This window comes from Grampus griseus, assembly GCF_964374135.1.
Source record: "Grampus griseus genome assembly, chromosome: 1".
Lineage (NCBI taxonomy): Eukaryota > Metazoa > Chordata > Mammalia > Artiodactyla > Delphinidae > Grampus > Grampus griseus.
Window position 1 is genome coordinate 105216013 of NC_139017.1, and position 23895 is coordinate 105239907.

Below are 23895 nucleotides of genomic sequence, written 5' to 3' on the forward strand. Positions count from 1 at the left end.
CAAATGAAACATTTTTCAAGTGAAGAAAAATTCATAAAGAAACCTCTTCTCTCACAAAGACGCCCCTGAGAGACAGTCTGTTGAACTCTCTCATCCTACCATTATTTGGGCAACGTTCACCATGGGGTCAAGGACACCTAAGCCACCTGTGGAGAAGGGACAAATTTGGGTTTACCCAGCCAGGTGTGGAGGAATCCCTGTCTCCCTGTCTTTCCCCGACTTCATTCGGGTTCCTGCTTCCATTAAAGAAAGAAAAAGAAAAAAAACCGTGTCCTTATGTCCTTTCGATTTCGATTTTGTTTCTCATAAACCCAACCCATAACAGAAAGGCTTTTTATAATCGGCTGGCTTTTCAGCTTCTAAATGAGTCGGTTTCCAGAGGAGCCAGACGCAGGAGGAACCCTAGGGGCAAGCCGGAGCAGCTAACTTGACCCCGGACGCAACCGCGGCACGTAAGTTTGCTGCTAAACTTTACCTTCCAAGCACATTTCCATTAAATAACAACAATAAATCCCCCAGCGCAGGTTCCACACTGCAGGAGGGGAGGCCGCGGAGGCCAGCGCCGCGCGGAGGGTGTGCGCCCCGGCGGGCGCGTTGCTTGGGCAGCTCAGCGTCTCCTTTTGGATCCGGGGCGGCTGCCAGGCGTGTCGCCGGGGTGCGCAGCTCCTCCTCGAGCATCTACGCAGGGCTGCAGCAAAAAGCCCTGCATGGGAGAGGGAGGACTGCATGCTATATCGTCTGAGGAAAGGGGGCTGAAGTACTTTTCGGAATTGAAGGCCCAAACCCCCGGCCCCTTGCAGGGGCGCTGGGTGCGGTCCCTTCCTCTAGCCCCTCCTCCCCTCCTCGGACACATCCTGACTGCGCCTTGCTGGGCACTGGAGAAACAGGGAAAAGATGGTCCTTGACGTAGAGACAATTTAAATCCTAAACTGACCCTGCATTATTTTTGTCTTAACATTTGATTTTCCGAATACTACAGAACTGTATTATACGGAATAATTCAATCTCACTCTCACTAAAAAAAAAACGATTAGTAACTGTTAAGGTCTAATCATGTTTGTTTATCATACATTGTTTTTCATGTGTGGCCCAAACATTAATCGCATCAGAATAATTTCTGGACTTGCTGAAAATACAGGGATTGGGGTATGTTAACTATCACTTTAGATAATTCTCCTGAACAGTAACCTTTGGAAACTGTTGATTGCCTCTGCCATCTAGTAGCACTGTTCTTTTCCACTTGTTTAGTTTTGAAGTTAAAAGCTTCTGGTTTTGGTACCTCAGTATACTTTGAATTAAAAAAGAATCTTTGTAGACTCATTGACTTACACAAAGCTTTATCAATATTCAATCTCAGAAATAAGCTCTACAATTTCTCTTGCTTATAGCTATTCAGCTTAAAAATAAAACAGTTATTTTACCAGCAAAAGTGAGTTTATTCGGGAATAGCAGAGGAATTGCAACTTGGGACAAGCAAACTATAGAAAAAGCCACAGGCAAGTCCAACAAAGAAGAACATTATTTTATAGAGAAAAGGAAGGGGCTGGGAAGGTTGGTTTGTAAAGAAAAGTCAGAGTTCAGGGTGATGACAGATTCTCATTGACTGAGTTGCCGGGTAGTCAATTCTTGTAGGAGATGCAATGTTCACCTTTTCCTATAGGGGACTGTCCCTGATGACTCCTTCCCGTGGAAGATTTTTCCCCTGGGGTCTGTAATTGACAATTCTTCCTGTAACTGACCTCCAGGCAGTAGTTCTGCATGAGACCTCCCCCTTCTGGCCTGCTGACTCCATGTGAGTGAGGTTTCCTTGTGATGGGCATGGGTGGGGCACGGCCCAAGCTTGTGGGATCTTAGTTTCCTGACCAGGGATGGAACCAGCACCCTCCTCAGTGAGAGCTCGGAGTCTCAACCACTGGACCGCCAGGGAATTCCCCAGGTTTCCCTTTATTAATTAACACATAACACAGTTGTAAAAGGTCATGTTTTACTCCCCCATCTCTGCTCCCAATCCACTATAGAAAAAGAAAAGAAATTGTACAGAGGAAGGCTGTTAAATAAATTCATGTTTTTTCTAATAAAAAGATTTTAGATACAGTACCTTATATTTCTTGGCAATTTGCAGCTTACAGAATTCATTGACACTTTATAATGCAATGTCTAATTGCTGATTATTGAAATAGTACATGAATCCAGGAAAATTCTTTTTTCATAATTGATAGCCTATCTGTTACCAGCTATACAGTAATGAATCAGGCAAGAATTGTTGCTTTACTTATAAACTGATAAGAAAATGCAGGCTGTGGAGGTAACTTCCTTTTTCAAGATCTCAACAGACAATAAGTGACTTAAACCCTCCGGTTTGAACCCTGGCAGCCGGACTTCAGAACCTGTACTTGGACATCCCAGGGCAGCTCTGAGTTCCTCCAGCCTGTCTCTCCCTCCATCCGTGTTATCACTTCTCAGCTGTTATCACTGGTCCTCCCCTACCTGCTCATCTTCCTCATGGGCTGTGTCCTCCCACTTGCTTGCAACCAGGGAGGGAAGTGTCACTGTTTCAGGCCAAAGTTAATCCTCCACTTTCATTCAGAAATTACCCTGTCTTCAGAGACACTTAATTTTAAAACAATACTTATATAGAACTTACTATGTACCAGCATAATTTTAAGAGCATTGTAAGCATTATGAGATATTTAACCCTCCTAATGACCCTAATGACACACTGAATTTTACTTTTAGGGTTACCATTTTACAGAAGAGAAACCTGAGGCACAGAGAAATTAATCTTTCCATTCGTCACACAGCTAGTAAAGTATGGGAACATGTGGATGTTGCTTAGTATTGTCTGAGAAAATAAAGGGACAGTTAAAACTCTCTGACTGCTGTCTGTCTCTTGAGATCATGAAACACCCAATCATTGTGATGAAGTCATTTAAAGTAGAGCCTGGCCCAGATGTGAGACTGGAAAATATGTAGGCAGACCTTAAAACACCCTGGTTGCTTGCCTCTCTTCCCTGTCAGCTTGAATAATAAGAAATGTCCTGTAATTTCAGTTAATAAATTCATTCTTGCATGCACAACTTTGTTAGGTACCTTTAAGGTCTGTCCTGTTGTGTTTGAGGGAGAGCTGCATTCTTTGTGTCTCCTTTCCCTCACAGTAACTCCTCTTCCAGCCTGTTCCCACCGATTCAGTGCATCTATCCTCATCAAGGTCACCAATCACATTCATTTTTCCTTTGTTGGCAAGTTTTTCTCTGATTCAACTCTATGTGAATTCAACCCCCAACACTCTAAACACCATTCCCTCTCATTTCCTTCTGATCATTTACCATCCTCTAATATACATACATGTATTTTGCTTTTCCACTTTCTATATTATCTGTCTTCTCCACTAGATTAGATCTCCATGAAGCAGGGATTTGGACCCATTTTGTTCACTGTTTGATACTGAGTCCCTAAAACAATCTCCAGCACATGGTAGGTTCTCAATAAATGTTTGTGCAATTAATGAGTGACCAAATCATTCTGGAACTCCAGAAATCGTCTCTGGTCATTCCTCATCTCCTTCATGTTCCATTCTGCCTCTGCGTACCCCCAAAATGTTAGTGTTCTCATGGCTCCATCATCAATGCTTTGTTCTCTCATTCTATTCACTGCATCACATGGATAAGGTTGCTTTAGGGTTCATGTAAGGATCGATAAGATGATGTACATAATGTATCTGTACAGACCTTGGCACACTAGGCTAAATACTTACCTTTTAGAAGCATACAAAACATAGAAAATTGATATATAAGTTCCAAACGCAGAAGCCTGATGTGCATCGTGAGAGATAACTTGTGGATCTTGTGTTTTACTGAGTCGTTCCTCTGGGTTACAGCTTCCCATGGCATCTGGATCCACCATAATGGACCCCATCCGTCTGGTGGAAAACCAGAACAATCAGCTGACAGTAAATCCAAAAGCACTGAAGATTCTTGACCAGATTTCTCAGCCTGTGGTGGTGGTGGCCATTGCAGGGCTGTATCGGACGGGAAAATCCTTCCTGATGAACCGCCTGGCAGGGCAGAACCACGGTGAGTGTCGTTTAGTGTTGTTCAGGACCATTTGCTTGGAAGCAGTGATAACACAGGCTGTGGATCATCCTCCTCTAGTGTCATGTTAAGAAAGAGCCTAACCCCTCCCACTGAAGAAAACTTCAAATTCTCACCACCAAATTTATAACTTCAAACCCATCTCCCCACAATGTTCACTCTTTTGTCCAGTAATCAAGTGTTCCCAACCCCATGGAAACAGCCACCTCATTCGTCCTGATCCATTGCCATCTGCTCAGGGGCTCATCTTCAACCGTTATTCCCTTCCTTTCTCCTTCCTCACTTTGGCTTTAAACCAGAGTCATTCCAAGCAGCACACAAATATTGTTCAACATGTCTTATTTTTAAAAAGGGATGGAAGGAAGAACAGACAGTAAAATCCCTATATTCCATATCTCATGCATTCTTTTTGGCTTAATTTCACAGCAAAACTTTGATAAACTATACCCCTTCTCTTTGTCTAACTAGTCTTTTGTAATACGTGAACTCTAAAACATACGGAAGAGTGCATAAAAATATATATACATATAATAAAGTTGATAAATATGAAGCGATCATCTGTTCAATCACTGCCCAGATCAAAAAATAAAACATCACCAGCACCCAAAAGCACAAATCACACCCTCTCACACCCTCCCTAGAGCTCACCAATGTTTTGATTTTCATGGTGCATTCTTTCGCTCTTCCTATTTAAACATGGTTTTACAATCTATGTAAACATTTCTTAAAAATACCTTAATCTTTATATAGGGAATTTCATTCTGATATTCATTGGGATCTTGCTTCATATTCTCAATAAGAAGTTTATGAGGTTCACCTAGCTTGTCCTATGTGTCTGCAATTATTTTCACTCGTTTGTACTTTGCAATTGACAGAGGATACCACAGTTTATTCATCCATTTGTTGCTGATGAACAACAAATGGTGTTCTCATGATTATTCTTCCATCTATATCCTGGTGCACGTGTACACTAACTTCCTTATGTTATACCCAGAAGTGGAATTGCTGAATCAAGAAGTATTTATGTCTTCAGCCTTTCTAGATAATATCAAACCTTTTAAGCTTTTTAAACCTTTTAAGCCTTATCAAACATTTAAAGCCGTTTATGCTTTATGTCAGTTTATATGCTTATTAGCAGTCATTTAGAATTATCCACATCCTTCCAAAATTTTGGTAAAAACACTTTTTAACTTTTGCTGATCTGGTGTCTGTGTAGTTGCATGTTATTTGCCTCACTACAGATAAGCTTAAGCACCTTGTCACATATTTGCTATTTGCATTTCCTATTTCAAAAGAGTTTTTTTTTCCTACCAAGTTGCCTGACTTGTTTCTTGTTGATTTTTAGGACAATCCGCCTATGTCCTGTTGGGCAGTTCTAAGAAGACCACACACCATTTCTTTCTTAATGCCTTCCTCTGTGGCCCAGCGGCTCAGCACAATTAGTGGGTAGAACCTCAGTCCACTAAACTCTAAGGATCCTTGGGAATATCTCATTGTCTCTCTCCCTCAAACTATCTCTGTCTCTGTATCTCTCTCTCCCCCATCTCTCTTTTTTCTTTCTTTCTCCCTCTCTCTTTTTTGCTTTGTAATCTCTTATTGGCTTCAAACAAAACATTTTATGTTTGTCTTTCTTTGAGAGGAACTTGATCACCAATCAGGGAGGACACTTTTCCTTGACAGCCTAAATTAATAAATGGGTCATTTTTGGAGGGATTAAAGATTGGAGAACTCTCAGAAAAAGATACATACAAGGGGTTTCAACAACATTCTTGTTTTTCTACTTGAGATTACATCAGGTAACAAGGAGGTGATTTCCCTTACTGAGGAAATACCTAACCTAGTTTTGTTTTAAAACACCTGAATTGTGACTCACCACCCCAGTCATATTACAGGAAGAACAAAAACAAGCAAACAAAGTTAGCACCCAAAGTCGGCTAGCAGAACCAAGTCACTACTCTTTCTCCTTGTGATGACTTCTTGCCTGTTCTTCACCCCACATAACTTGCACTGATGAGCTCCAGTTACACCTTGTCTTTTCTACCTGGGGAAGTTCAGATTTTTCTGTATTAATCAGCAAGCAGTCAAATACCATCACGATGTAGAAGAGTGCAGATCATCTCAGGTCTTACACCCTCTCTGAGCAGAACGCACAGGATGTGGCAATCGAGGGCCCTGAGCCATGCTGAACAAGGCTCCCCTAGGTATTTCATCATATCCATTTCCATTCTCAGTTGAAGGGAGCATTGGTACATGGCATATGGTCAAAATCTTGGACTGTTGGACGAGATCCATTACCTGCAGCTTCCAAGGCACATACCTCATATCCTCTTCCCCTGTGGGCTTAAGCCTTTGGAAAGAAAAGCAAGCAGTTCTCACAGGTCTTTTCTGCTTTCCCTTCTATTATATCACCACGTGAGTCAGTGAACAAAGAATTCATCCTTTTTTGAAGAGGAGAACAGAAAGGAGGAAAATACAAGGAGGAAGTGGAGGAAAAGAAACTAAAAACAACTGATCTATCAGTCCACGTCCTGAAAGGACACAGATAATCCATTTAAAGGATAACTGAATATGTTTAACGGAGGGACAATTACAAGGGCACCAGCAGGCCAGAGGGAACCAATGAAGGTACAGAGTAGCCAGAGAGCGGCAGGAGCAATGGCCAGGCAGCCTTTATAACTCCTGTAGTGTGAAGAGGCAGTGTGTAGATTCCAGAATGTGGCAGAGACCAGAGTTACCGGTTGGAGCTAAATGAAAGGACATGTGACCAAAGTAGAGGAACAGAGACACTGGGACACTGTGGCTCACCAGGGTGGAAGCCAGGGGGACAGGAGGCTGACTTCTGATCTCCTGCTGGTACCTCTCACTGGCAAAAGTCCATCAGAAAGTGGGGGAGAAGGGAGCTCTTCAGTGGCAGATAAATATAGAAAGGTTAATAGAGCTAACATTATTTCTGGAATGTGACACAGTTGGAGCCATTAATATTAGGAGGTGAATAGGGGACACAAAGTGCTTCTTGAGAAGGTTCTGAATGTGTACAGAGGTTGGATTTTCTGTCCTTGCTGAAATGGAAGCACCTTCCTCTGAGACAGGCACTCACCTTCCGACAAGTTTACCCAAAGTAACCGCTGGGCAGCCTGGACTATCTGCTCTTACTGTGTACTGCTTTCTCTTCTTTCTTTGCAGGTTTCCGTCTGGGCTCCACAGTGAGGTCTGAAACTAAGGGCATCTGGATGTGGTGCGTGCCCCACCCCTCCAAGGAGAGCCACACCCTGGTCCTTCTGGACACCGAGGGCCTGGGTGATGTGGAAAAGGTAAGGCGGGGAGTCCAGTAAGCTCTTGATACTCCACTGACGCCTCAATTTCCCACCTCAATTCAACTTTTATAACATGTTCCTATAAACTGCAAATCCAATTAAGAATAATGAGGCTAAAATCTCTTACCTTGAATTTATTCTTTAATAAGATCAATACTTTCGTTATTGGGGATAGATCGCCTTATTTTTAACAGTGGGGTGAAAGATACAAGTTAACAAATATTTATTGGGCATCTGAATTCCAGGGCTTTTCTATCACAGTGAGTGAGGTATGGGCCCAGGGCTGAGTTGGGAAGATAAGAAATATACAGTCTTATCAGTACAGGGAGCCATGGACAAAAAAAGTGAGACCTTACCCCAGCTGTTCAGGTTCAGGAAGACATCCTGGTAGAAGCTATAATCCATGGAGTCCACTGGCTCTACAGGTTAAGGTATATGGGGTTAGAGGTAGGAATCATGAAAATATGTTTTCAGTGAATAAACTATTTTTAAAATCTCCAGAAAAGCTTCCACTATACCAGGAACATTTTATTCTGAGTTTCGGGGCTCTGAAGATGAATCCTTCAATGAATTCTATAAAAACATGAGCTAGACCCACCATAAAAATGTAAATGGGATAATAGTAGGTATTTTGTCTTCACAGTGTTACTTGCAATCAGTCTTTTCTCCTTATTTATATTAATCTGCGTCTAAATTAAAGTAGTAGCAGTGAATCTTTGGCTTTCATCACTGCAGGCAAGGGTTGGGGCATGCATCAAGAAATTGTGAATTTTAAAATCCAGATTTGAAATATTCGATACTCACCTCAGTGTCAGCCCAAGATGGTCTACTGATTCCTACTAGATTTTAGTTTGTATAATCTTCTTCTTGTTATCTAACTGCATTTGTCAGGGAACTAAAGCACACCAGATTGCAAACTGACAGAGCGGAACTGCGTGCTGTCCTTACTACATGTAGTGTATTTTGGTAGTATATATCATCTGTTCCAAAGTCACTCATGACTTGTCCTGAATCACATTTTCAGCCTCATCACCTATTACCACATGGGTAACCACTACTTCAGTCAAATAAAGTAACCTTATAATACCTCTATATGACCACACTTTCTGGCAATTGTGATCGGCTTCGGTGGGTCCTTCTACCTGCACGATCCCTATAGCTCCACAAATCCACATTCTGTCAAATCTTTAAAGCCCAGCTATTTTCGTCTTAATACCATCGTATCACTGTCAGACATATTCACTTCTTGCTCTGAATGCACAGAGTACTTTTTCTGTTTTTTGGGAATTGCCCCTTTGTCTTTTACATTATAATACTTGGTTCCATGCCTGGTGGTTTATCATCTTGAATGTATTTAAATGTTCCCAGGTATATCTGCCCCTCCATCTCTCTAGGGCAGGGACTCTCATATGAAACTCTATATCCACACAAGCAGATGCAGTATCTGCTGTTTTCTAAACGCACAAAGAATAGATGATGAATTTAATTGAATAGCACTAGTCCCTATTATAGCCCATGATCAAGAAAACAAGTGCAAAGGAATCATGGCCCACTTATTACTGCATAACTTCTGTGTTCCAGGCACTGTATTAAACAGTTGACACATTTCACGTCGCTCCCTTCTGTTAACAGCTAATGAAACTGAGGCCCTGAGAGGTGTCAGTGTCAACACCAGAAAGATTTGCATTTAGCACTGTCTTGAAAATGTATGTTATTTGCCTTACTATTGAGTTACAAGACAGCTGTTATAGTAAATGAACAACTGAATGAGAGAATGAGGAGGGGTGTCCTCAGTCCCCTGATGCAATGTACTTTCTAGGGTGACTCCAAGAATGACTCGTGGATCTTTGCCCTGGCCGTGCTTCTGAGCAGCGTCTTTGTCTACAACAGTATGAACACCATCAACCACCAGGCCCTGGAGCAGCTGCAGTATCCTTCCAGGAACTGAACCACCATGTTTCATTGAGTTTATGGGAATAGCAACTGACACTGTTTCTTCTTTCCCATGACTCCTTTCTCATGGCTGATGAGAAGGGAAAATGGAGCAAAAGGGAATGTTGATAAAACTTGTTTGGGGTTGAGATCTGGAAATTGTGTTGGAGGGCACTTCTCATTCCTTAGCTAAGATCCCAGCTACGTGACTGAACTAACAGAGCTAATCAGGACAACAGCCTCTGCCAGCTCTGATGAAGTACAGAACTCAGCCCAATTTGTGAGTTTCTTTCCAGACTTTGTTTGGGCTGTACGGGATTTCATGCTGGAGCTGGAGTTAGATGGATACCCCATCACTGAAGATGAGTACTTGGAGAACGCCTTGAAGTTGATTCCAGGTATCAGAGTAGGGCCAGGGTGGGGGAAGGTTCAGTAGGAGATGGGATCAACAGAGCTCTGACATTCAGCACTTGATGTCAATCTTGATTTGGGGTTGGATTGAGGCCATGCTAATGGTGCTTGGTGAATGACTGGTGGGTGTGGCTTCAGTCGTTATTGTTACTGGGAAAACCCCAGTGACCAGAGCTTAAGCTCACAGAGGAAATTTATAATCCAATATTAGACCAAATGATTTTAGAAAAATGGACACCATGGGAAAAAAAGGCTCACATACTTATATTACATATTAAGTCTAAGTGCTTCTCCTTTCCTATTTGAGAAATATAACCCATCAAATTGGAAACACAGAATCACAAGATAAACAAAAGAACTAATTTTTGAAATACCTTTAACACGGTGTATCTTACCAGCATACGTAGCTACATCCTTCATATTGATAGATAGGCTATTTATACAATAAAGAGTTCAGAAAAAAAAGCATTGCCATGTCCTTCCAGTAAGACTGTCAGACCCATAATATGTTCTTCCTCATAGTATCACACTCTTCATTCTAGAACCTAACACCGTATATGTCATGTTAATATAATAAATTAGTTACTCAGATTATTTTAGCAGAGAGGATAATGGGTGATACCTAGAAGCAATATTCATTTTTAAATTGAATCATTTATTCATTGTTTCAAGAAATATTTGTTGAACTACTGATATATGCCCAGAATCCCTTTGTATGATAGTCACGTCCAATGTAAAATGATGCAGAGGTTGGATGAGGTCTCCTAGTTTCATTTAAGCTAACCTTACCGTGAGATGGTGTATGCTAAAGTAATCTCCAAACATATTCATAGTATGTACATTTTTACTCTGATATATAAATCTTCTCTTTACTGTCCTGAGTATCATTTGTCTTCCACGGGTTATTTTATCAGCAATATCATAAATATCTTTATGTCTACCATTACATTACTGACATTACATTACATTACATGCCATTTCTGACATGGGGACTGTAATGTCAGAAAAATATTTCTGACAATTTCTTGGATTAGTCTATCATTCAAGAAACATCTAATAAATAGTTGATACACTGCACGCCATGGAAGGGTAAGGAAAATAATCAGTAGTTTCTTCACTTGGAATGGATTCCTCCCCTTCGTCCTCAGAAGTACTTCCTTCACTCTTAGCTCTGTACAAAAATAAAGCGGGAGGCGGGGATTTTCCATGTCCTGAATAGATTAGCATAAGGTTGATTTGCGTGATTCAATAATAGGAGATACACAGGCACAGTAGTTACAGTGATGCAAAGATCCACAGAAATGAAAGTCCTCAGCCCCCTCACCTGAAAGCTGTTCCTTCAGTGATTGCTCTCTTTCCACTCCTGCAGGCAGGAGTCCCCAAATCCAAAATTCCAACATGCCCAGAGAATGTATCAGGAAGTTTTTTCCAAAAAGAAAGTGCTTTGTCTTTGACCGGCCTACAAGTGACAAAACATTATTACTCCATATTGAGGAAGTGCCAGATAAACAACTGGATGAGAATTTCCAGAAGCAATCAAACCATTTCTGCTCATATATCTTTACCCATGCAAAGCCCAAGACCCTAAGAGAAAGAATCACTGTCACAGGAGGAGGTGAGTCTCCTTTGCTACAGCATGTCTCTCTGTGGTTCAGTGTGTGTGATGAAGTTGTGATTGCACTCTGGGTTTGTCAGCAATTGTGATTTCTTCTCTGTGTAACTTGGAAAGATGTATGTTCATGCAACACATGTAAATGCATGTTTCTTCATTAAAAGAAGCCTATGTAAGGCTACCAAATCTCATGAAAGTATTACACTAATGATGTAAAAGTTAAAGATTGAAATCTTCATGGTGATGAGGTGTCTGACGGGATAAGTGTTTTGAGTGAGGATATGCAAGATATTTTGTGAATTTACATGAATCGGAAAATGAATAGTAGTCCATGAATCCATGTAAGCTCATTGAGAGTCTGAGAAACAAATGTAAATACAATCTTATGTACAGGGCTGGCTTCACGGACATGAAACCTGGACAGTCACAGTGTAATGTGCTGAGATGGGACCTGCTTGGTTTAATGTTTGTGTCACTGCCCTGAAATTCTTGATGACATTTTCATCAAGGCATTTTCATTTACAAATAGTGCCCACAAGTAATGTAATTTACTTACAGGTTTATTGTATAAAAATGGGAAAAGTGTTCTGGGAGACCCTTGAGCATATCGTTTGAAATCATCTGGCTAATATTGTAATGGGATGAATTTGAGAACCATAAAAGGTAGAGTGAATAGGAGACACAGTGATGTTATTATAAAGAAGGGGTTCATAGAACAAAAAGGAGGAGGCTACAAGAATGAAGAAAATGAGGAGAAGAATAGATAGAAGAAAAGAAAACTTCAAATTCAATAAAATTTCAGTGATTTTTAGAATGCTAATCTCTAAAGCTATTAAAACAGGTGAGAATTCTCTCTCCATTTCATAAATATCATGTCTCAATCAGGGTTGGGGACTCTGGTGGTGGCCTACATAGATGCCATCAACAGTGGAGGAGTTCCTTGTTTGGAGAACGCAGTGATAACTCTGGCTGAGCGTGAGAACTCAGCGGCCGTGCAGAAGGCAGCCGACCACTACGGTGAGCAGATGGCCCAGCGACTGAGGCTCCCCACGGACACGCTCCAGGAGCTTCTGGAGGTGCACGCAGCCTGTGAGACGGAAGCCATTGCAATCTTCATGGAGTGCTCCTTCAAGGATGACAAGCAGACATTCCAGAAGAAGCTGGTGGTAATGTGCTCTGGAATATATCCCTCCTGATTCCTTTCTTCTGGAATGATACCTAGACTCCCCCTTTTGACACCATGGTTCATGTGCTTCTCATCATATAAGGAGTTTAGATTCTAGTGAGTGATAGGGCTCTACAGGCTACAGTCCATCTCTTTTCTAAAAGTTGGGCTTTTAGTTTCTGTTGTGGCAAAACAAATTACACTGTGCTTAGCAGCTTGAAACAACACACATCTATTAGCTTATAGTTCTTCAGGTCAGATACCAGCCCAGGGTCTATGGGTATTCTGCTCCCTGTACCATAGCTGAAAACAAGGTTCAAGTGGGCTTGGTACTCACATGGACGCTCTGGGGAACCCCCCTCCATCTGCAACCCAGCAGTGGTGCATGGTTTCCTTCTTTTGTTTCTAATCTCTCCGACTACCTCTTCTGCCACCAACTGGAGAAAACATCTTTTAAGGGGCTTGTGATTAGGTAAGGCCCACCTAGGTAATCTCCATTTCTTAAAGTCAACCTGTTCCATGTAATATAGTCTAAACACAGAATAATTGTTCATCATCTTCACAAGTCTAGGAACTATGCAGAGTGTGGACACCAGCAGAGAGAGCTCTTGGAGATCATAATTCTGCTTACCATTGGCACCTTCACTGAAAGTTTGACTTTCAGTCTCCCTTGACCATCCTATAATTTACAAAGATCTCTTAGTACATACAGAGTAAAACCAGCTCAATTGTAATTTAGAAGTACAAGCAAAAAAATTTCTGTTCCTATAATTTCACACACTCAAATCCTCAATGAAACAAGAATTCAGAAAGAGTTCAAAACTCTGTTCAGTGTATACTTAATTCATTAGTAGGAAGTTGATTTGCAAGGTACATATTTTTATCCATAGCACCCAAGTTTGAAGAGGAAACCCTACTTCCATTCATAATTGTACTTTCATTGTTCATTGTTGATGGATGGATCACTATTAGTGCTACTACTGTCAAAGTAGTAGTTTGCCTCTGCCAACTGCATCATTGCACACATGTTGAGACTGAGCCCAGGGGATTTAAGGGACTTCATACAAATCACACAAAGAGTTTGTCAGAACTGGAACTAAAACTAGACTCCTGACTCCACATCTATTATTCTGTGTCTCATGTACCTGATGCTGTCAGACTACTTCTTCCAAGAGGATCACAGTTGGACCTTCCCTCTAACAGCTTCTTTCTATTGGATTTCCCCATATTTCCCTGACAGGACATCATGGAGAAAAAGAAGGACGTTTTCATGATCCAAAATGAAGAGGCCTCTGTCAAACATTGTCAGGCTGAGCTTAAGAAGCTTTCAGAATCCTTGATGACAAGTATTTCAGGAGGAACTTTCTTTGTCCCTGGAGGACACAGTCTCTACTTAGAAGCAAGGAGCAAGTTTGAACAGGACTATAAACTGGTTCCCAGGAAAGGAGTTAAGGTGAGGGGTAATGGGAGTGGGAAAGAACAGAAGATTGGAGTCAGAGGGTCTTTTTGGTTCATTTGGTTACCAGGTCCTGCTTTGTGCAGAGGCTGCTGGTCACAAGGAGGCTGACTGTGGAACCCCGGGGGGCTCTGGGTCTAGTGCTGCATTTCTGGTGAGCAGAGGAAGTGTCCAGGAGACCCCAGGACTGTTGCCTGCGCACTGGTGGGTGAGGCCAGGTCCTAGGGCTAGTGCCAACTTTCTGGAGGACAGAGCCAGATCCTGGAGTCCAGTTGCAGGGCCCAGGAGTCCAAGAGCATGTGTTGGATCACAGTTGGGTACAGCCAGTTGGGCTGCTGGATCTGGGGTGTCTTGAAGCTTCTGTTGGCCTCATGTTGGTCCAGGCCTGAGCCCAGCTGGTCCCAAGGCAGTATATAGCCTGCTAGTGGGTGGGCTGGCCCTGCAGACTGAAACTGAGGTTTTATTGCAACTGGTATCTTCCTCCTGGTGTGTAGAGCTGGGTCCCAGGGTCTCTGGCTAAAGGGCCCTGGGGGTTTCAGGCCTAGTGCCTGTGGCCTGGTGAGTGGGACCAGGTCCCTGGCCCTCTGGTGGGCAAGGCCATGTCCAGAGGCGACGGTGGGCTCAGGAGGTCTGCTGGTGGGTGCGGCTCTGTCCATGCCCAGTTAGTTGCTTAGCCTGAAGCATCCCAGCACTGGCGCCTGCAGACCACTGGACCAGGGCAGGGCTGGGTCTTGGGGCTAATAAGCTAGGGGAAATATTCCAAAATGGCGAATGCCAGCACCAATGTCCATGTGGTAGAAGAAGCTCCCAAAAATGGCTGCTGCCAGTGTCTATGTCTCTGGGGTGAGCGGCAGTTGCCTTCTGCCTCTCTAGGGGACTCTCCAGGGTCAGCAGGTAGGTCTGACGCAGGTTCCTATCAAATTACTGCTTCTTCTCTGGGTCCCGGAGCATGTGAGATTTAGAGTGCACCCTCTGAGGGTTAAGACTTTATTTCCCACAGCCCTCTGGGACGCCTGAAAGTTAGCCCCATTGGCTTTCAGAGCCAAAGGCTCTGGAGGATTGTCTTCCTGGTGCTGGATCCCTGGCTGCGGCGCCCAGCGTGGAGCTCGGACCTCTCACTTCTCTGGGAGAACCTCTGAGGTTGTAATCATTCTCTTGATTGTGAATAACCCACCCGGGGGTATGGAATTTGACTATATTGAGACTCCACCTCTCCTACCCATCTCACTGTGGTTCCTTCTTTATATCTTCAATTGTAGGAGATCTTTTCTGATAGGTTCTGTCTTTTTCACCAATGGTTGTTCTGCAAATAGTTGTGACTTCAGTGTGCCTGTGAGAGGAGGAGAGCTCAGGATCTTTCTGCTCTACCATATTGCCAAGATAATCAATTTAGTTCCCCCCCCAAAATGAATTAGGTACTGCTGTCATCCCCACTATAAAACTGAGAAATATGAGGTGTGGAAAATTTACTAAGTTGCCTAAGATCACACAGTCATCATGTGGTAGGGCTGATAGGGCAAATGTAAGGTCTTGGCAGTCATTCAAAACTCAGAATAAAGCTTAGGAAAGCTTCCTGGAAGAGGCGATAGAAGCTACAAGTTGAAGTATCCATAAATGAAATTGTAATAAAGAAAGAGTAGATGAGCATTAGTCGGAAGCCAAACAATGTGCAGATATAGGAGTTGCACACAATGGAGGGTGGGTGTTTGTAGAATTGCACATAATTCTGGCGTCTGTAACCATTTTGGGATCCTACAAAGGATGGAGAAGTTAAAGGGTCCAATCTGTAGGTTTACTGAACAATAATTTCCTCAGCAAGACACTACATCTTTTGCTGCCTGACAAGTCTTTGCTCCTTGTTGTGTCCTCAGGCAAATGAAGTCCTCCAGAGCTTCCTGCAGTCCCAGGCAGGAGTAGAGGAAGCCATCCTGCAGGCAGACAAAGCCCTCACTGATCGGGACAAGGCCTTGGCAGGTACAGGGGAGGGCTGAGCTCACAAAGGGAAAGGTGGCTCTTGTGCTTCCCTTTGGCAGGTGTGAAAACAAACACTTCCTCACACGGCAGCTTCCTCTCCTTCTGTGGAACCTCTCTGCTACATCTGGAAATAACCAGGGGAGTTTGGGTTGCATGTACATCCAATCAGTGCCTTTGCATCACATGCTAAAGCATGTTTTCTGATGCGGTAGTAGGAATATTCAGATTCCTTCCCACCATTTTAAAGTCATTTTATCTCTGAGCTAAGGAGGTGACAGCTCAGCATAACTGTTATATTCTTCCCTCTTTAAAACTCTTGTGAAACAGTTGAGTGTGCTAAGAAGCATGCAGCTGAGAGGGACCAGCAGCTGCTAAGAGAGAAACAGAATGAAGAGGAGCAAAAAATGGCGGCACAAGAGAGAAGCTTCAAGGAAAACATGATCCAACTGGAAGAGAAGATGGCTAGGGAAAAAGAATACCTTCTAGGAGAGCTGGAAACAATGCTGAACCACAAGCTGAAGGTAAGTCTGGATGGGCCTGGGCAGGGCCTGATGGACAAAATGCTAGCCTCTCAGGAATAAAAGAACAGAAATTTGACCTTAAGTCAGATCCCAGAGGGAAATCCAAAGACATATGATTCTCTGTAACATCAAAGAGATGTGGGTCGCACTGAAGACTTACCTCTGTAAGACTCAGCACCTTCTGTAGTGTTAGGGTTTGGCGCATACAAATAACATGGCCCAGGCTCCTGGACTGCTGTTTGTGGTGATTATAGGCTCGCATTTGCCCCAAGTGAATAGCACCTCAGTCCTAGAGTCCTTAGAAATTTTGGTACAACCATCAGAGACCTGGAATAGTTCCATCTGCTCTTGAAAGTATCAGATTGTGCCTGGTATGAAATACTGGATTCTGAAAGCTCTAAAATTTGCTGCATTCATTTCCAGGTCTGCCTGATTCATTTTAAATACCTAGAGTAAATGCATTCTTTGCCTCAACCTGGAGTTTGATAGACAGTGTCCTAAAGACAGTCAGCAGTGCCATTTTTGTGACATATGTGTGGTCATCCTACCTCAATGAAACTGACAAATATTTAGAATTCACCTACATTCCCTCCCAAAGTGCATTATTAGGGCTGGAACACAGTCCTGGGGTAGTTTTCAGGTCTGACCTAGGCCCATCTTTTCTGTGCCCAGGGAGATGGTGTTGAGGGAACTTGGGAAGCTCTAAACCCTGGATGCTTTCACTACCCAGGTCCAAACATTTGCAAATGTTAGACAAATGTCAAAAAGCATCTAAGGTATTATAGAAGTAGACACATGTACTTATCTGCTGTAGTTGTTTGATACAAAATCTTGATTTGGGCTATTTTCAAAAGGGACTCTCCTTTTTACAGATGCAAGAAGAACTACTTACAGAAGGATTTAAAAAGCAAGCTGAAGAGTTAAATAAAGAGATAGAACAACTAAACGAAGCCATTGAAATAACTAAAAATAATAAGTCCATAAATATTTCAGAGGTCCTTGATATGGCTAGCATGGCATTAGTTGCAGTACTACCTGGGCATTATAAATTATTTGGTATGGGAACGAAATTTCTCAGTGAGGCTATGAAAAGGGCTGAGAATCCCTATTAAGTATATCTTGAAAGGCTTCTTATGTTTTAATAGTGTAACACTGTAGCTCATTTTTTAAATATGTTTTCATGACAGTTTTGTTGAAGAGGAGTTTAAAAATAAAAACTGATTACCAAAGAATTACTAAAGTGATTACCAGGGCCTGAAATGCAAAAAGAACAAACAATTTTGAGAATTAGTTAAGTTAAAGAAATGGAAAACAAGTTGGAGGATAATGATTAATTATAGAAAAGTGTTAAGAAGAGCTAAAAAACAAATGGTAAGAGGAAGAACAGTCGTAATCTATGATACAGTCATGGAGATCAATTCATTAAGTTATAAGGAGCCCTTATAAATCAGTGAGGAAAGAGCAACAAACACAATATTTTAAATGTGCGAAAATATACCAAGAGAATAAATGTGTTCAATTTTACTGATTATAAATGATGTACAAGGTAAAATTAGGAGGTACCTGTGTCGCCTCTCAGATGGGCCAGGAAGTACAGTTTGGACAGGGCACCAGCTAGCAAGAGTTCCAGGAAGTTGGCGGTCTCTGACATTTGCTAGGGAGAGTGCAAACTGATGCAAATATATACCAAAAATTTAAATGCAAATACTGCTGATACAGAAGTCCACATTTAGGAATTTATCTTACAGATTTATTTACCCAAGTTAAAAATGGCTTATGTAGTAGTATATTTGTTGAAGGATTGTTGTAATTCCAGAAGATTGGAAACAACTTTCAAGTCTCTCTGTCACATACTGGTGAAGTAAATCCTGAGACACACTTACAAAGGAATACTCTACAGTCACTGAAGTGGAAAGGGAAACTCTTATTTGTGCTAACATGAGAAAATCTCAAGATGCAGAAAGTGTGTATAGTTGTATTACCAATTTAAAAAAATAATGAGGGGGCTTCCCTGGTGGCGCAGTGGTTGAGAGTCCGCCTGCCGATGCAGGGGACACGGGTTCGTGCCCCGGTCCGGGAAGATTCCACATGCCGCGGAGTGGCTGGGCCCGTGAGCCATGGCCGCTGAGCCTGCACATCCGGAGCCTGTGCTCCGCAACGGGAGAAGCCACAACAGTGAGAAGCCCGCGTACCAAAAAATAAATATAAATAAATAAAAATAATAATAATGAGTATATGCATATATTATCATCTATCTTTGGAAAATACAAAAGAAATTGGTATCCATGAACATAACCAGGGCTCGAACCAGTGTCCCCTGCATTGGCAGGTGGATTCTTAAGCACTGTGCCACCAGGGAAGTCCCAGGATGAAAGTATTAAACACTACTAGAAATAACATGCCAGCTCAACAGGAAAAATCTACTTATTACAGCCAGAAACAAAAAGTATAAGATGTGCATCCTAATTTTCTTGTCATTTGGGGCTCTTGGTAAGGCCTGGAAATTCTAGTCCCTAATTTATTTACAGATAAAACGTCCCCTGGGATGTTGGCTAAAATGTTCCCTAAATACTCAGGTTTATAAAGATGGTGATTTCAAAGGAAAATTTCTCTTCAAGTTCAATTCAGCATTTTAGGAATTCTTCTCAGCTGTCTAATGCTTGACGCTTGTACTTAGAATAAACTGCTTATAATTCCACGATTGGACAAATTCTCTTGATTCAGGGATATTGCACACAGGACACAGACTTCACTAGACACCCTGGCTTCCTCCCCCTGTGCCCCTTATTTGCTAACATCTGTTATTCCTTACGGTCTCTGATTTCCTGAGACTGGGTGTGGTGTCCCTCCTCTGTGCTGCCATTGTACCATGTTTCCCTCTGACCACAGGACTTTTTATATAGTTGTGAAACTGAAATGACCTATTTACATTTTGTCTCCCCTACCGAGTCATGATCTCATCTACTTGATGATCCTCACTGTATATTTAGCTCCCACCACAAAGTCCACCACATAAGCCCCAGGTGTTCAAACAATGCACGTGAATAAATACATGAGCTTCCACCCATCAGGGCCCCAAATTGCCATTTCCTTCCTCTATTAACTGCTGCCTAGGGTTCTCAAGATGAAGTACACAGTTTTAGGAACTAGTACTAAGAGGAATCGGGAAGAAAGCACATGCATGCCTGTCTGAACCTGCTGCTCTTCTCCTTGAGAGAGGGACACTCCATGTGCTCTGAGTTACATAAACTTTTCTCCCAGGAAACTTAGCCAGCAATGAAGCCAGCACCTTTGGCTCACAGAACGATGATATTGTTTAAAAGAGTAAAGAAAGAGCCAGTAATTGGCAAAGCTCTCATTGTCACCATAATTGTCACCTGTTCAAGGAGCTTCCGTTGAAAGAAAGCTAAGCTTTCGGTACGAGGATCAATTTCTCACTGAACATGACACCCACAGGCTGACAGACTGTGGAATCTATAGGACGGCTCTGCTTTCTTAAGGGTTGTGAGTTATGCTCAGTTGCCATTTCTCTGGAATAAGTCCTGCAGCTGGTCCAGTCCCCAAAGGCCCTCTGGTGTCACCTTTGAGGTGGAGGAATGCCCTGAATACCGAATGTCTGGATGGTCTGGAAAAGGGGGTGAGGGGGCAGTAATGAGTTCTGCTTCCCCATCAAATCTCCCCAACACACATGACAAGCAATGTAAATAAGAAACATGCACACAAGTCGGTGCCATGAAGTGATCATGGTTTAGAGAAAGGAAGGGATCAGGAGTGAGGGAAAGGACAATTATAGCAGAGTGAAAGGAATCTTCGCTACTTTGATGTTCAGTCATAAGTGGGCATCTTTTGGAATAAAGTTATATACATCTCAAGAGAAGGCTTCAGGTGAAAGCATCTTGCATACTTGATAATTAATAAATAATTGTTAAATTACTGAAGGAATCAAAGATCTATACAAGTACTTGTTCAACAATTTTGTAGGAAGGCAGCATCACAACCATGCTTTCACACAGTATTTTGGAGCAGGAAGAAGTGAGCTACTCTGGACATTTCTACTTTCCTTTCCCCTTCTCCTCAAATTTGTGCATAGCCTGTGTCACAAGTGCTCTCTCACCTGTTAGCTGGGTATTGTACAGTCCTCACAGAATGGATTTATTAAGGAGATTTATTAAGGAGATTCTTCAGTGTTACAGATGGGTTACAGGAACTCATTAGAAATGCAAAAAAAATAGAAGAGACTTCTCTTCAAGAATACAGGAAGTGGCTTCTTAAGGAAGCAAGACTGACAAGACAGTGTCAGGGGGTCTCCTTCGGTCTCTTCAGGCTTAGGTTAAATTCTGCTCATTGTGTACATTGAGTGTAACACAGGCAAGAACATTTAAACAACCAGCGTGCAGCCTGGGGAAGTCCTTCTGTATGAAGCAAAGGCACAGTCCATGGTGGATGCCACGAGCAGCTGTGGCAGGTCCTCTGAGCTTGAAGTTCTGTCAGGGTTTGGGTCCTCTCTGGAGTGCGGAGAAGCAGGGCAACAGGAGCGAACCCAGGAACATGCACACTTGGCAGGAGCCACTGCCCCTGCCCTACCTTATGTCCTGTTCATACAAGGGGGTTGAGACCTGTTCAATTCTCTATTTTAAGCCACACTGACTTCATTATTATTATTGACTGTTATGCCAGCTAGCAAACTCTTTTTGTTAATTCAGAAAAGAAGACATCCTGTACAAAAATCACCTTATCTTAAGACGTTTTATTCTAGATTTGGTAAATTCACATTCTATAAACCACCCTATGGGTATAAATTGGAGTCAGCATGTAAAACTACGCAGCACACCTGTATTCCTGAACTATTTTAATGTTAATTACCACATGGAAAAAAGTAATTATTTCCAGTTCCAAGCTACTATTGTCTTGAATCTTTGTCTCCTACTTGGTCACTAGAATAAAACACCTTTATTGTACCCTCCAACTTCATCAATTGCCTCTGGTTTCCCTGATTTCTGTCCAAATCAAGAGGACTAGTAAAATCTCTCATTGTGGTCACATTTCCTATGTAACCTACCTGATTAAGATAATTCATCTGTGTACATTGAACACTATGTGTGACCAACTTTGTACAGTGTCATTGCTTCGTAAATACTCATCTAATAAATGAATGAAAGATGGATTTCGATACCAAACACCTAGCAGAAATTTTTTCTTGAAACAAAAGATTTTTGTTTTTCAAAAGATAAGTAATTTACCGCTGTGTATGTGTTCTATGACTATAAAATAATTCAAAATCATTTTAAAACTTCACTAGTCACAGAAAGAATAAAAATAGTAAACTAAAATCCCAACCATGAGCTAGAAATGCTGTTACTACTGAAACATATAATGATCAAGGATTTTTTATTAGTTTATAATTTTTTTCATAAATAGAACAATTTTGTACCTATTATGAATGGAATTATTCACAACCAACATGCCTAAATTTATCTACAGACAATAACTTTGGTCATATGGAAAGGTATGTGCACTGTAGGCAGGAAATTCATTCTTGTGTATTATTGGTGAATTAAAAGTCTTAACAAAAAAATCCTCTCCATAACAATATAAATAGAAGGAAATTTGTTATATTATTGAATAAGCAGTACCTAGTACAAGCATATAGGTAGATTGAAATGACTAGAAAGAATAAAATAATGTTACTTATATATGCAAGCATATATGAATCCTTTTACATTGCACAATTTTTAGCCAGTATATAACATGTTTTCTTAGAATCAATTGTATCCTGTTTTCCCATAAGTAGACTGGACAGCACAGTTTGCTGTTATATGATGAACTTTTTGTACCTACCTTCATAGAGTTCAATCTATGCTAACTTGGGAACTGAGGTATCCATTGTTTGGTTAATTGCCCTCACCTAAAAGAATAATCTAACTTCTCTTATCTCTCTGAGAAGAAATGGTTACAGCCAGGATTGAGCCTAGGTTAAGCTCCCAAGGTGTCAGGGAGCCTGGAGCTCTAACTTTCCAGGTGTTCACACTTCAAAAAGGATGGAGCCCAAACACTTGGAGACTTCTCTGGGTTGTTAAGCTGCCAATGGTTTTAATTAGTTCCTGGGAAGTTTTACTGACATTCAAAATTTTAGAGAAAGTAGATTGGTCCAGCAACTATGGAAAACAGTAGGGAGTTTCCTCCAAAAACTGAAACTAGAACTACCATGTGACCCAGCTATTCCAATTCTGGGTATTTACCCAAAGAACACGAAAACACTAGTTCAAAATGATATATGCACCCCTATGATCTTTGCAGCATTATTTGCAATAGCCAAGATATGGAAACAACCTAAGTGCCTGTCAACGGATGAGTGGCTAAAGAAGATGAATAGTTTATACATAAAATAAGTGCTACTCGGGCCTTCCCTGGTGGCGCGGTGGTTGAGAGTCCGCCTGCCGATGCAGGGGACGCGGGTTCGTGCCCCGGTCCGGGAGGATCCCACATGCCGCGGAGCGGCTGGGCCCGTGAGCCATGGCCGCTGGGCCTGCGCGTCCGGAGCCTGTGCTCCGCAGCGGGAGAGGCCACAGCAGTGAGAGGCCTGCGGACGCCCCCCCCCCCAAAAAAAAAAAAAAAAAGTGCTACTCAGCCATAAAAAAGAATGAAATTCTGCCATATGCAATAACAAGGATGGACCTTGAAGGTATTATGCTAAGTGAAATATCGATAGCTCAAACAGAGAAAGACAAATACCATACTATTTCACTCATATGTGGAATCTAAAAAAAAGCAAATGAGCAAATAAAATAAAACAAAACATACATACAGCAGACAATCTGTGGTTACCAGAGGGAAAGGGAGTCGGGGTAAACAAAACTGGTGAGGGGGTCAACTGTAGGATGATGGATGGCAACTAGACTTGTGGTGGTGATCACTTTGTTGTGTATACAAATGTCAAATTATAATGCTGTACACATGAAAGTTATATTAAAAGAAGTGGGGAAAGGACTCTTGCCCAATTGTGTCCGAAGAAACACTCTAAAAAGGAAATGGGTAAATTGCCCTTTTTTCAGGTTACAAACATAAAGAATTCACCATTATTTACCTTTATGTCATACACAATTCACAAAAAGTTTTAATTGTCCCTAGAATAAATTTTTGTTTCCCTGACATAAAAAGCAGATTTTATTGTTCAGGAGAATAAGCAGCTAATTTCTTAGCATTAGTCTTATTTGAAGTAGTCCTGCCCTATTTTCATTTTCAATCTCACCTTTTTTTTTTTTTTGTGGTACGCGGGCCTCTCACTGTTGTGGCCTCTCCCGTTGCGGAGCACAGGCTCTGGACACGCAGGCTCAGCGGCCATGGCTCACGGACCCAGCCGCTCCGCGGCATGTGGGATCTTCCCAGACCGGGGCATGAACCCGTGTCCCCTGCATCGGC

General features: G+C 42.0%; 1 protein-coding gene across 1 annotated transcript; it reads left to right on the top strand.

The window, feature by feature from the left end:
- Positions 1-377: 377 nt before the first annotated feature.
- On the top strand, positions 378-19154 carry LOC309818373 (guanylate-binding protein 7-like). Its single transcript, XM_082648066.1, has 11 exons — positions 378-452; positions 3878-4073; positions 7275-7402; positions 9225-9334; positions 9539-9735; positions 11118-11363; positions 12246-12526; positions 13766-13978; positions 15853-15955; positions 16283-16476; positions 17349-19154. Exons 2-11 carry the CDS (start codon positions 3884-3886, stop codon positions 17586-17588), a joined length of 1902 nt encoding a protein of 633 aa, XP_082504192.1. The 5' UTR covers positions 378-452; positions 3878-3883; the 3' UTR covers positions 17589-19154.
- The last annotated feature ends 4741 nt before the right edge of the window (positions 19155-23895 follow it).

Excerpts from the sequence above, each read along its gene's own strand:
- LOC309818373 (XM_082648066.1), top strand. The coding sequence starts at position 3,884 with ATGGCATCTGGATCCACCATAATGGACCCCATCCGTCTGGTGGAAAAC. Across the intron at positions 9,335-9,538 it reads CAGGCCCTGGAGCAGCTGCA|CTACGTGACTGAACTAACAG; the intron begins GTATCCTTCCAG and ends CTAAGATCCCAG. Across the intron at positions 12,527-13,765 it reads CATTCCAGAAGAAGCTGGTG|GACATCATGGAGAAAAAGAA; the intron begins GTAATGTGCTCT and ends TTTCCCTGACAG.